At 47.5% G+C, this 13705-nt stretch overlaps 1 protein-coding gene across 1 annotated transcript; it reads left to right on the forward strand.

Annotated features, from left to right (window-relative positions):
• Nucleotides 1–6482: 6482 nt before the first annotated feature.
• LOC127325960 (MACPF domain-containing protein At1g14780) lies at nucleotides 6483–11116 on the forward strand. Its single transcript, XM_051352774.2, has 7 exons — nucleotides 6483–6968; nucleotides 8346–8584; nucleotides 9037–9238; nucleotides 9327–9407; nucleotides 9487–9670; nucleotides 9884–10050; nucleotides 10203–11116. Exons 1-7 carry the CDS (start codon nucleotides 6732–6734, stop codon nucleotides 10929–10931), a joined length of 1839 nt encoding a protein of 612 aa, XP_051208734.1. The 5' UTR covers nucleotides 6483–6731; the 3' UTR covers nucleotides 10932–11116.
• The last annotated feature ends 2589 nt before the right edge of the window (nucleotides 11117–13705 follow it).

Consider the following 13705-nt stretch of genomic DNA (forward strand, 5'->3'; position numbering starts at 1 on the left):
CTTCATCTTCTTCTTTTAATCTGATCTGGTTATAACCAGAATATGCGTCCAAAAAGGAAAGACGTTCACATCCTACCGTGGAGTCGATAATTTGATCGATCCTCGGGAGGGGAAAGTGATCCTTTGGACAATGTTTGTTGAGACACGTAAAGTCGACGCACATGCGAAGGACCTTAGTGTTTTTCTTCGGCACCAACACATGATTTGCTACCCATGTGGCCTCTGTGTGCAACTCCTTGACAAAACCAGCTTCTCTTAGTCGATCAATTTCTGACAGCATAGCCTTGCGATTTGGTTCCGAAAAACGTCGCAAAGGTTGTTTGATTGGTCTTGCTAGTGGATCCAAGTTTAGGTGGTGCTCGGCAAGTTCCCTGGGTACTCCTGGCATGTCAGCTGGACACCATGCGAAGATTTTCCAGTTCTCACGGAGGAACTCGACGAGCGCGCTTTCCTATGCGAGGTCCATGTCGTTTGCGATGGACGTCGTCTTTTTCGGGTCTGTCGGGTGAATCTGCACCTCCTTAGAATTTTTCTCAGTGTTGAAAGTTGATTCTTTATTTGGCCGTCCAACGTCTGGCAACACGTCGTAGTCAGTCATGAGCCTTGACGCCAAATACTCAGCTTGCATCCCGAAAGTTTCTGATATTCGATGAAAATCCTTATCACATTTATCGGCTAGGGCGAAACTTCCTTTGACTGTGATTGGTCCCTTAGGTCCAGGCATCCTCCACAACAAGTACGTGTAGTGTGGTACCGCCATAAATCTAGCATATGCTGGTCGTCCCAACAAAGCGTGGTATTGTGACGGGAAATCTACGACTTCAAACTCCAACTTCTCGATTCTGTAATTTTCTCGGGTCCCAAACTGAACGTCGAGATTAATCTTCCCCAGCGGATAACTTGGCTTCTCCGGTGTGATACCGTGAAATCTCGTGTCTGTTGGCTTCAGGTTTGCTAGGGATATGTTCATCTTCCTTAATGTATCTGCATACATAAGGTTTAAGCTGCTGCCGCCATCTATAAACACGCCAGATACGTCAAATCCTGCGATAACTGCTGGTAGTATAAGTGCTGACTGTCCTGGTCGAGGAACTTGTTGTGGATGATCTGCTATGGTGAAGCCAATGTCTTGCCCTGACCAATTAAGGTATTCGACTGTTGGTGGAGGCATTTTCTCTGCCATGAACACCTGCCGCGAGATTACTTTCTGAGATCTATTGGATGGCCTTCCCTTCTGAATCATCGAGACCGCTCCGTTAGAGTTAGGATCAACATAAGGCGGTGGTGCAGGTGCTGCCGCTATTCTGAGCTGATGTCGATTTTCGTCCGTAATCACGGGAGGAGGTGGCAAGTGAATATCACTCCTGGGTTCTCGAGGATTTCTCTGTGCTGCCCGAGCATTAGCATGCTCTGCCCACCTTAACATTGCCTGGAAATTGCGACAATCTTTCTGCAGATGTCCTGACTGTCTTTTTCCGTTGCTGTCGAGGAAAAAGTGCATCTGACACGGCCCGTTCATCATCTCTTCGGGAGACACGAAAGGCCTCTGGAACCTTGGCCCACTATTTTGCCTATTGTTTCGAGAGTCATCTCTATTGTCGCCTCGTTGCTCATTGCTTCTCTGGTAGTCATCTCTGTTGTTTCCTCCGGTGTTTGCTCGGAAGCCTGCCGAAATTTGACCTGGAGCATCATAGCTCGGGTACTGCCGAGGAAATCGTCGCCTTGGTTGATAGTTTCGACCGCGGTCTTCCTCTGGCGACCTATGCCGTTTGTTGTGAACAACATCTTCTCCATCTGCCCATCTGTTTGCTATTTCCATTAAAGCAGATACTGTCTTTGGATTGGTCCTCCCCAAATCCTCGACAAAATCTCCACGCCTAATTCCTGCGACAAACGCATCTATCGCTCTCTCGTCAGATATAATTTCTGCCGAGTTTTTAATGATGTTCCACCTTTGGATATATTTTCTCATTGGCTCGTCTGGCTTTTGTCGGCACACTCTCAACTCCTCTAATGACGCAGGTTCTTACACGTGGACCGGAAGTTCTTGACGAACACGTCCTCGAAGCTTTCCCAGCTGTCGATAGATCCTGGAGGTAGTTTCTTTATCCAAGATCGTGCGGCTCCACTCAAATGTACCTGGATGCTTTGCATAGCTGTTGCTCTGGTTCCTCCTGTGAGCTTCACTGTCTCGAGATAATCCACTAGCCAATCCTCTGGATCTTGAAGGCCGTCGAATTTCTTGAAGTTATCAGGTAACTTGAATCTTGAAGGGACTCGAGTTTTTCGAACTCTCCTCGTGAAGCACGGCAAGCCACACATATCCTCGTCGTTTAACTCTGGGGACTGCCGATGTTCCCTTCTGCTTTGTCGCGCTCTGTCGACCCTTGCTTGTGCTGCCGTGTCCCTTGCTCCACTTGGTCCTTCGGGCGCTGCTGCTGTTACTGCCGCAGGTCGTGGACTATTTTGCCTTGCCGTTCCTTCGGGAGGTGTTGATACAAACGCCGTCCCCATGGCTCCTACTCCTGCTATTGCCATGTTATACAATGCCTCCCTTGGATCTCCTGGGGGTGGTCTGGATGCAAGGATGGAAGCTTGTGTCGCCATATACCCAGCTTCTAGTGTCTTGGGTATGATGTTTCCTCTGGTATCTATCGACATAAAAGACATGTCGAGGTTTTGAACCAAGTGCTCTCTTTCTCCTTCAGGTACGTTTTGCAACCTTGATCTTGCTCTGTTCCGAGCTTCTCTGTGGCTATCACCCGAAGTTCTAGATTGTCGACTCAGCTCTGCCCTTCGCCTACTTGATGCAGAGGCTGCCTCCTTTCTTCTGTTTAGCTCAGCTGTCTGTTTTTCCAATTCCCTTGCAGCTCGTGCGAGCCTATATTGATATGCTTGTAATTCTTCTGGCGTGGCTGTGGTAGCCATTGGCTCTGATCCATCCATAGCCCTTGCGGCTCTATCCCATGCTGCTTGCGGGAGTCGGACTCTGTCTCGCGGCTGTGGCCCGATATATTTATTGCCTAGGCCTCGTCGCAAATCAGAGGGATCAACGTATGGATTTCCCAAATCGTCAAAAGCCTCAGATGTTTCCTCCTGATCATGACTTGGCTCTCCGATGACATAAATCTGATGATATTTTGTTTTCAGATCTATGCTGGGTTTGGTGACACCATCATGAAGATTGGTGAAGACCTTGCCCACTGTAGTAGATTTGTCGATGAAGTCGTAGCTGTCGACACTGCTTGAGCCATCGCTTATATAGGAGTCCGCAGATGACTCAAACGACATGTCGCTGAAGATCTTGGCAAGTTTTTCTCTTGCCCTGGTGCTGATGAAGCGTGACGATGAAGTTTCTTCCTCTCCTGATTCGGTTGACGATGTATATCTTGAAAAATCGGAATCGACCGCCGACGATCCCGACAAAATCGGAATTTCGACACGATACGATCCCTCTTTCTCGACGCGAAAGTGAAATCTTCCGAACGTCATCTCCATAGGCTCCTCCAGATACGCATATGCATCCAAACGGGAGGGCGGGTGAGGAACAAAATCAACAAGACCAGTAGCGATCTATTTACCTCGATCCATTGCGTTGCTTGCAGTTGATGAAGTCGATGATCTTGAACGTGCCATCGAGACCAGATCCTTGACGCCTCTAATTCCCACAGACGGCGCCAATTGACAAGGTATTAACTTGTCAATGCCTACGGGTTGTAGACTAGGGTTTAGTTGGAAGTAGAGGGCAAGTAGATCTCGAAGGTTTCAGCCGAAAAGTACTCGACGATTATGAAACTAGGGTTTGAGAAATAATGATTCGATGCTTTCTTCGTCCCTCGACTCCCCCTTATATAGGAGGCGGAGCCGAGGGATTCGTGTTGTACAAGTTACAGAGTCCGGGACGGTTTCTAACTCATCCCGCAAGATTACAAATAATGCCTCCTATTACAACTCTAGCTTTCCTTAATAATATCTTGGGCTTCCGAATCTTCTTATTCTTCGGGTAGTGGGCCTTCAGTAAACCCCGGGTACTATCTTCGGCAGGCCCATTTGGGATGCCTATGTCACCTACCATAGATCCTAGATCTTGTACCACGCAATCTCCTTGTCGAATCCTTGTGATCTCTTTGGTGACTTCTAACAATCGTTGATCTTTTGCTTGCACTTCTACCTTTGGGTCTTTTGCTTGCACTTCGATCAACCTTGGTCTTTTCACCCTTCTAGATCTCTAGGATTCGATTCGTCGATCTTTTTGCGGGACTTCTACCGAAAGATCTTTTTCTGCAACTTCTATCGAGTTGGTGGTTCGGGCCAACGAGGACAAACCGATTTGTGTGTGTGTGTGTGAGTTTGTATCTCTGATCCCCCTTCGTGTTCTTCGTGGTCTACCACCTTCCCCACGAATTCCACCCAAATCCGTGAAGATCGGGCCTCCCCTAGGGCTTAGCCCTTATCACTTACGCCGCACTAGATCCGGCTACCCCTGATGGGCCAGGCCGGATCCGACTTCCAGAGTAGGTCGGTGGATCCGGCTCCTTGTTCCTGGGCTGGACTTCCTCCATCTTTATCAACAGCAACTGGCCTGCCCGATGGGCCATATTCCACCATCACCATCTGTGGCCCACCCAGGATTGCCAGATCTAGCCACTGTCGATGGTACACCTATGAAGTATACCCACAACACCGTCCAAGGCCGAAGATGCTCACGCTGAAGGAGCTGCAGCCGGAACTTCGCCCGCCACCACCGAAACTTCCGCCCGCCGATACTACCACCCAAGTTTCGCTCTACTTACGGAATTGCGCCAAGACGCCCCTGGACACTACTGCAAGCAAGGAGGTCATTTGCAGAAGTAGACCGGTAGTTGGTCGGTACTACCGCCCGGCCGGAACTACCGCCCCAAGGGCCGGTACTTCCGCCCTGTCGAGTTTCAGCCAGATTTCAGCCTTTGGCTTGTAACTTACCCCTTCGACCCCTTACCTATAAATAGACACCTACCCCCACCTTCATGAGAGAGAGTTGATGTTTAGATGGACTTGGCTTATGTCTCTATTATCCCTTTTTGAATTAGGGAAACCCCCTCCAATCTATTGTATCCCTCTTTATCCGGATCTTTTCCATTCTAGTAATTCTATCTATTGAGAATCTCTTGCTTTGCAACTCTATTCTCAATTGATCTTTTACTCTTTGGGATTCTATTTGGATTTGTCCATCTTTTGCGAGAGATTCTACCGTTTGGTCTTTGTCTTGCAATTCTATCGAGTTGGTGGTTCGTGCCAACGAGGATAACCGATTTGTGTGTGTGTGTTTGTATCATGTTCTTCGTGTTCGTTCACCTCCCCGCGAATCCCCTTTGCAATCACACTCCATAGGGTCAATTCGTGAGACCGGCAACCCACACGGGCTCAGCCCGCATAAGGTGCCATTCTAGAGGGCTTCCTTGTAGGCCATATAGCGTATCTTCCGCTCGGGAGCGTCCTTCAACCGGTTCCAAGAATGGACCATGTGGAATCCCTTCTTCCACTTGGCCTTGAAATACTCCATGGCCAGAGGCATCAGATGACGATGCTCATGCCCTTGCAACTCCAATAAAGCATGTGTCGCTCTTCGGGTGGCTAAGGACATGGTCGATCGCGACGCATAAATTGTGTGTCTCTTTTTTCACGTAGGCCCATCTTATTTGATGGATTTTTCATTGCGATTGCTGATGATGACCGGCAGCAGCTGTTTTGGACTTTTGGCACCACCGCCTTCGACCCGCTTTGAGCCTGCCATGAGGGTGGTCTCTTCGACGGCAGGTACGGTGGGGCGGCCTCATCTATGGTAGGTTCCGCAGCTAAGGTGATGATGGCTTGGTAGGGTTTTTACCTCCACCCGAATACGATTTGGGAGTGGTAGGAATGAAAGTGGCTTCTGTACCACTCACGAGCACGCCATATTAGACGCAGCAGAGGACCCGCGCAGCGAGGTGCGTGTCAAACGCATAAATTTGAAACACGTTTGCATCATCGCAAACAGGCTAAACATTTTCCATCAGGCTGTTAGCAATAATGCTATGTTTACGGACAGTTTGTTACGGAAACTTGCTTACGGATGGACGTGGCTGATTCTGATTCATCGTCTCCTGAATCTGCGGAGCAACTGTTTCAGCCTGGACCAATTGGGTGATGGCACGACCAGTCCGTAAATCTATCCCGTAATATTCTTCCGTAGGTGTAGCATTGTTGGGCTGCAAGGCTGGGAGTAGATTTAGTACTCCGTATTTTTTATCTACGGACCGATGCAAAGGATGACTCGGTTTCTGTTTGCGTGGGACCGTCGGAGATACCTGATGTGTGAATTCTCCTGCTTTGTCCACCGACCCGACACGAAGACCACGGCGCCGTCTCAGACTCTGCCTCCCCCAGTCCCCACCGCTTTCCCCTTTCTGTTGGCCTGGCCCTTCCGTTACATTTCCGTGTGGCCCATTGGCCATAGTCCCACTCCCACTCCCACCAAACCCCTTACTCCTTATTTCCTGCGCCCTTTTTCCATAGTCAAACCTTCCTACCAATTCTTCTTCTTCTTCTTCCTCCTCTTCCCCTTCTCCGCTCCGAGGAGGCATCCGCATCACGGTACGAGAAACGCATGCGCCACAAGGAGGATAGGAGGCTCTAGCTGTCCTGTTGTCGCCTACCTGTGCTGAGCGCGCACGCGCGTGCGTGTAAGGAAAGGGAAGTGAAGGAGAGAGGGGATGGAGGTGGGAGAGGAGGTGGCGCGTGCTCTGGGCGCGGGCTTCGACCTCACGTCTGACTTCCGCCTGCGATTCGCCAAGATCCGCCGGCGGCTCGTCGATCTCTGCGAAGCAGGGGCGAGGGATGTCTCCGTACCGGGAGGGGGCGGCGCGGTTCTGCGCGGGGTGCCGCGCGACGTCGGCATCGACAAGGGCGACCGCATACGCTTCCGCTCCGACGTCCTCGAGTTTAACCAGGTGCCCCTCTCCCCGCGCGTGACGCGATCGGTCTTTGCTTGTTCCAGCTTGCTGTGTGTTGCCGTGCCGTGCAGTGCAGCCAATGTTTTGTTTGCGGATTTGGGGGATTGGGCGTCGTTGCCCCTTCCTCTTCTCTTCTCCTCCTGTTATTGGATCGCGTGTTAAAAACACTGCAACCCAGATGCTTACAAATATAGTAGACACTTGAGAGAAAAGTCATAAAAACTCCCGCAAAGAGATCGGAGGTATCGTGCCAAATTCAGTTACTACTTACTAGCTACTCCTCTGAATTGAATTGGGATTCCAAGCTAGCGTATTCTTTTTCATGGTTGTCAAATCTAGTAGCATTTTGTTTGACACTCAAAATGTTCAGCGCTTGCAATCATCCACGTCAGCTCACCTAGTTTTTCTATGTCTCAAGAAGGCAATACAAAAATAGAGAACAGCAGGAGGGAGGAGACTCTGGCACTTTGCGTGAAATTCAGTTTCTAATTACTAGCTAATCCTCTTAATTGAATTGGGATTCCATGCTAGCAAGTTCTTGTTCATGCCTGCTTCAAGTCTAGTTCCATTTTGTTTGACAAACTCAAAATGTTCAGCGCTTTCAATCATCCAGCTCACCTAGGTTATCCATGGCTCAAGAAAGAAATTAAAAACAAGAGCAGGAGGGAGGACCCTCTGCACCAATATAGTAAGACAGGGGGAGCTCTAGGCACCAATGGCGCGGAGCCTGGAGCTAGAACACACGACCTCGCGGGAGCGCTTACGGATAACCAACTGGCAGACGACCAGTTCCCCCCTCAAGAAAGCAATAGAATGACTGTGGAGGCGTTGTGTCCATCGCACCCAGCAGTGGCCTGAAAAGGATCAGTGCGGCACTGGGAGTTTTGTTCAAGGCTGAAGGATAAACTGCCCTTTACATATTTCTGAGTGAAGTTTAGCTAGGTAGTAAGTGTGGCATGAGAAAAGCTATTCCCTGTCATGGAAGTGGTAATGCATTGATATTGTATTACTGTGACAGAATATTGTGGACCTTCGGATGCGTCTTTAAACGAGACTAGTGATGCATGATGACAGCGTTTCTCTGGCCCATGCGGCCTCTTAAATGTGTAGAACCTTCTTGTTTTTGAAGATGAATGACAGCTTTAGTTGATGAACGGATGCAAGTATATTCAATTGTACACTAGCCACTAGGGACATGCCAACAAGTCCACTTCCCCTTGATGATTTAGAACTAGAGCCATGGCGTTTCTTGATGTGCCTTCTACTTGTTTGGTCAAAAACTGTGGTGGCTTATATTACCATGATGAATGCAGCTATTGCACTCTATCTTAACTGGATCAGTTTGTAGTAATCACATTTTGGTTTTCTTGACAGATGTCAGAATTACTTAATCAGAAATCTTCAGTCCAAGGGAAAGTGCCTTCGGGGTATTTCAACACACTTTTCGATTTAACGGGAGCTTGGCTGACAGATGCCAAAGATACTAAGCATCTCGCTTTCGATGGCTATTTCATTTCATTGTTCAACCTGAACCTAAAAGCTTCTCCATTGGTTCTTCGCGACGAAGTAAAAAATGATGTTCCATCCAAGTGGGATCCTGTAGCTTTGTCATGGTAAGACACTTCGGCAACTATAAACCAATTAACTATGTTTAGATTGGATTAACTTCATTAGGTGCCTTGTTTGTGTGTCTGTTGAACTACCTACAACATATCATGAATTACTACCTTTTGTATCAGTGCCCTATCTAATACAAATGACACGCAGTCTGATGCATGTTCCAAAAAAGAATGAATTGCTACATTTTTTTTGTTTGGTTGTGACTTGTGAGGTTCATGACTCCTACACTAACGGCCTTCTGGGTGAAGATTTTAGGATATTTTGGGGGCGTTATATTTTCTGGGTGAAGATTTTAGGATATTTTGGGGGCTTTATATCTTTTCCATCAGTTAACTAGATATATTAATATGGCAAGTTCTATGAACTGCATCCACTACTTCAATTTGCAGTATACGTACAACACCTTACATGTACCTACTAATTTCTCATCTTATGATTTTTTCAGGTTTATCAGAACTTATGGGACACACATAATTGTTGAAATAGCAGTTGGAGGTCAGGATGTCATATGTGTTAAACAAAGTCATTCCTCAACTATTTCATCTGCTGACCTTAAGCTACATCTGGAAGATCTTGGCGATTTTCTATTCTCTGATGGGAAAAATCTCTCCCCTATACATCGTAAAACTAAGGATGGCAAGAGCAAGGTATAAATATTCTTATCCTGAGGCAGTCAGCCCCATGTTGAAATATGTTGTATGAATATATTAACTAACCTGATTGTTATCATTATAGGTGCCTGATGTTTTTGTCAGGATAATACAGCAGCCTAATAACTTGCATCTTTCCAGCTACTCAGAATCATCTACCAAGGATGTAAGTTTTTCCTATCTTACTGTCCCAGTTGACTCTCAAGTTATCTGCATGCTGGAACATAAACTTATTCACCAAACAGGGCCTGACGATTACATGTTCGAAAAGGGGTGGAGATGTGCGTATACCCAGTCACTCTAGGTGGCTACAAACAGTTCCGAAGAATCCTGATGCTATAATGTTCAAATTTGTTCCTATCACCTCTCTTCTTACCGGCATCCCTGGTAGTGGTTACCTCAGCCATGCCATCAATTTATATCTTCGCTGTAAGTCGTGGAGACAGCACTTTTGCTTGAAATTAATTTGCATTTTGCCTTACCAACTCCAACTCTCACCCTATAATTTGTTTTTCTCAGATTAACTGTATTGTTAACTTCATTGAAAGATCTAGCTCAGAATGCTTTTTTTTTTGTTTTTGCTTTTGAGGGAAGAATGCTACTTGATTAAGTCAATTTTCACAAAGCTCATTTATCTCTCAGATAAACCTGATCTTCACGAGTTACAACATTTCTTGGAGTTTCAAGTGCCTCTACAATGGGCACCTATCTTCAATGAGCTTGTCCTTGGACCTCAGAAGAGAAAAGGCTCCTACCCTTCATTGCAGTTCAGATTCCTTGGCCCCAAACTTCGGGTTAGCACTTCTCAGGTACCGCTTATGAAGTTCCCATTGTATGCTTGCTACTGTAGAGACTTAATAGATCAAAGTTATCTGTCTAGAATGTTAGAATTGAAGGAGTTCTACTTTTGCCTAAAGTCCGGCTTCCATCTAATAACCAACATGTATTTTTATTGTTCCAGGTGTCAACTGCCCAGAAGCCTGTAGTCGGCCTTCGGTTGTATCTTGAGGGTAGGAAGTGCAATCGGTTGGCCATCCATGTCCAGCACCTCTCTAGTGTCCCAAGCATGCTTGGAGACTCGACGACATCTTTGATATCGGAGTGGCGTGAGTCACAAGACACTGACCCAGGGTACATTGAGGCCATCCAGTGGAATAGTTACGCATGCGTTGCTACATCTGCTGTAAAGTATAACCCTGAGTGGAGTAGGAGAGTTTCTGGTGGAGTTTTCATCGTCACTGGTGCCCAACTCTTCACAAAGGGAACCTGGGCAAGGAAGGTTCTCCATCTTCGGCTCCACTACACGCACATCCCAAACTGTACCGTACACAAATCTGAGTGGATCCGATCCCCAGCAGCATCTCAAAAGGGGAGCTTCCTTACAACAATAAGCACAACCCTGAGCTCCCCTTTCACGCACCGCAATGTGCAGCCTCCCCAGAAACATGAGCCGGCACAGCTGAATTCAGGTGTTTACCCTGACGGCCCACCCGTCCCACTTCAGTCGAGAAAGCTCCTGAAGTTCGTCGATATGTCGGAGGTGGTGAAGGGGCCCCATGATGTTCCTGGGCACTGGCTGGTGACTGCTGCCAAACTTGTGAAGGAAGGGGGAAAGATTGGATTGCATGTGAAGTTTGCCTTGCTGAGTTATGATGATACAGAACCATTGCATGAAAGCATCATGAGCTGATCCCTGTAAATACCAGCTCGAGGTTGATCTTTGTAGATGTCAGGATTTTGGAAGCAGCATTAGGATAAGAAATTGTTACCCATTTTTTGGCCTACAGAAAATGTATATAAGACAGACAATAAAGGAACGTGCTCTGTATTGAACATACTCCATTCATTTTATTTTCTTTTCCTTTTGCTGTGTAACTGCTGGAGTCTCCGCTTGTAAACTAACTGACAATACTCCGCGTGTTGCTGCAGGAGTGGCGAATGACGGAAAAGTTTTGAGGTCGGGCGAACTTCAAAAATAAAAATGGTACAAAATCTAAAATAGTCTAAACAATATGATTGTAAACCTAATTGCATACTACAAATTCTTTTTGGAACATATTTAAATATAAAAAACCTAGAAAATATTGATAATGAAGCTTTAATGCCGTTTGGTCGCAATGGCAAAACTCCACCCAGTTTAAACTTACGAAAAAAATTGCACGTTTTTGTTCAAAAAGTGTAATTGCACTTTTCTGCGGAAATGAGGTGACGGAGACTTAAGAAAATCTTAGTTAACTTAAACACAGGCACACCGTACTTCTAAGGGTATCTCCAATGGGGCAACATCTATCGGACGCTGAAAGTAGTTGCGCACGTCTGTTTGCGTCGCTCCGTGAACACGAAAATTGTCGTTTTTTTTTTACCGTGCGTCCGTTTCCGCCTGGCCTAGGTGCCTACAACATGCGGACACATAAATAGTTTTACCAGTTTTTTTCTTTTTTCATTTAATTATAGATAGAAATATTACGCAAACAACTATATAGTTTGGAACATGGTTTCAAAATTGCAAAATAACAAGATCTAACTAGTGTTGGACTCGCTAGTTTAGTTCTTTCGCTGCCAAGATAGAACACTCTCAAACACCTAGTCGCCCAAACTAGAAAATCAAGCTGGGTTCTGTGAGCCTATATTCTTATATGCAAGGTTCAAAAAAGCGCTAGGCGCTAAGCGAGCGGTGAGGCACTGCTTAGAGGAACTGCTGCTTAAGCGAGCTTAAGCGCCGCTTAAGTGCTCAGGCTAAAATTGTACGAACATGAAACAGGGAAACCAAGATGGGCACATATACCCCTATAATATGCTGTAAATTTGTATCCTAAGCATGTAATGCTACATTTCTAAGGAATACGGGGATTAATACCTTGGTTAGCCTCGGTTTTGCTCCAATTTCTTATAAACACACAAGCAGCTAAGCAAACAATGTAACAAACACAAACAAGCAGCTAAGCTTTACTGGAGTAGCAAGCAGCTAAGCAGTAGAGGAGTAGCAAGCAGCTAAGCAAGACCTAATCACCATCAATGCGTCGAGCAAGGAGCAGAGCAACACAGGCAACACACCAACACTCGCATAGAGGAGATTCTAGCACAAAACACAACCAGATTCCCTGTCTCGCTTAATCGAACGCTTAGGCCAAAAGCGAAGCGGAAGACAACCGCTCAGCGCTTAAGCGCGCTTAAGCGTACCTAGGCGTACGCTTTTTTGAACCATGCTTATATGTGCATGAAGAGCATCTAGAAACCTCCACTAGTGGCTTCAACTGGCCGATGGCCATCTTCGATGCAAAGAAAGAACAATCGAACATCACTAGCTGTCGATGTCCTCGCCGGACTCATCCGTGTAGTAGTGCCTACGGTAGGATGTCTTGTCGAACACCTTGACGATCATCTCGTTGTCGCCTTCGTAGAGGAAGATGAGCAGGCAGCCAGCCTCGAGGTTTTGAGCGCGGGCGGACTTATCCCACCCGGTGTGCAGGTATATCTTGCCCTGCCCGACCTCGACAGGCCACCCACAGAAGCCACATCTAGCTTCCCGCAACTGCACCTTGACCGGCTCGGCGCCATGATGAACTCAGCGAACTTGTCCGGCAGCCGCTTGATGTCGAGGGGGTCCTAGTCGATGCGAAGGATGAACTCGAAGCACCTCGCCTCCTCCGAAGACGATGACGGCGCATGCAACGACAAGCGGTGGGGTGATGATGCTCTAGCATGGTGGCCCGGCGCCCGCACCCGCAGCCTCGCCCGCAGCCTCGACCTCCTCGTGGACCACATGGACTAGCCATGGATTCCCTCGCGGGCTTGTGGTGAGTGGCGCTACGGTGGAGGTTGTGCGGCATCTAGGGTTTGTGTGGGAGGAGATGAGATGAGAGACAGTCGAGCGTGCACTCCTCTTTATATACGCCGGAGGCAGCCGTGGGGCGCGGCACGCGTGGAAGCGCCATTAACTTTGTTAACAGAGGTGGGCGGCGGCTGCTCGGCAGGTGAGCCATCGTCGTTAACGTGGCGTAGACTGACGAAGCGACGCCTCGTCGCCAGTACTGGCGCCTCTGAGAAGACGTATCGAGCCGGGTCCGCCTAGACGCGAGCGGTCACGCGGCGCGACCGAGCAGCGTTCATAGAGACGCATCCGAATCGCATATTTGGGCCGCGTTCGCGTATCCGCGGATAACTCAGCCACTATGCGTCGGGCCGCTAGGCCTGATTTCAGACGCATTTTTCGACTATGCGAATGCAAACTCTCGCTCAACGTCCATTTACACCGCCCTATTAGAGATGCCCTAAATATTCCTTGCTCCATGTAGCGTAGAGTTATTAAGGCAGCCATGGGACATCTTGTTGCGCAACATCAGACAAATCTATGTAACACTTCAACTTTCACAAATTCATCAAATCACACAAGTGTTCTATAAAAGTGAAAAAAAAATCAAAAAAAAAGTATGGCTTTTCTCCTTCTTGTCCATCTTGGCAGCT

This window comes from Lolium perenne, chromosome 6 (genome assembly GCF_019359855.2).
Source record: "Lolium perenne isolate Kyuss_39 chromosome 6, Kyuss_2.0, whole genome shotgun sequence".
Taxonomy (NCBI): domain Eukaryota; kingdom Viridiplantae; phylum Streptophyta; class Magnoliopsida; order Poales; family Poaceae; genus Lolium; species Lolium perenne.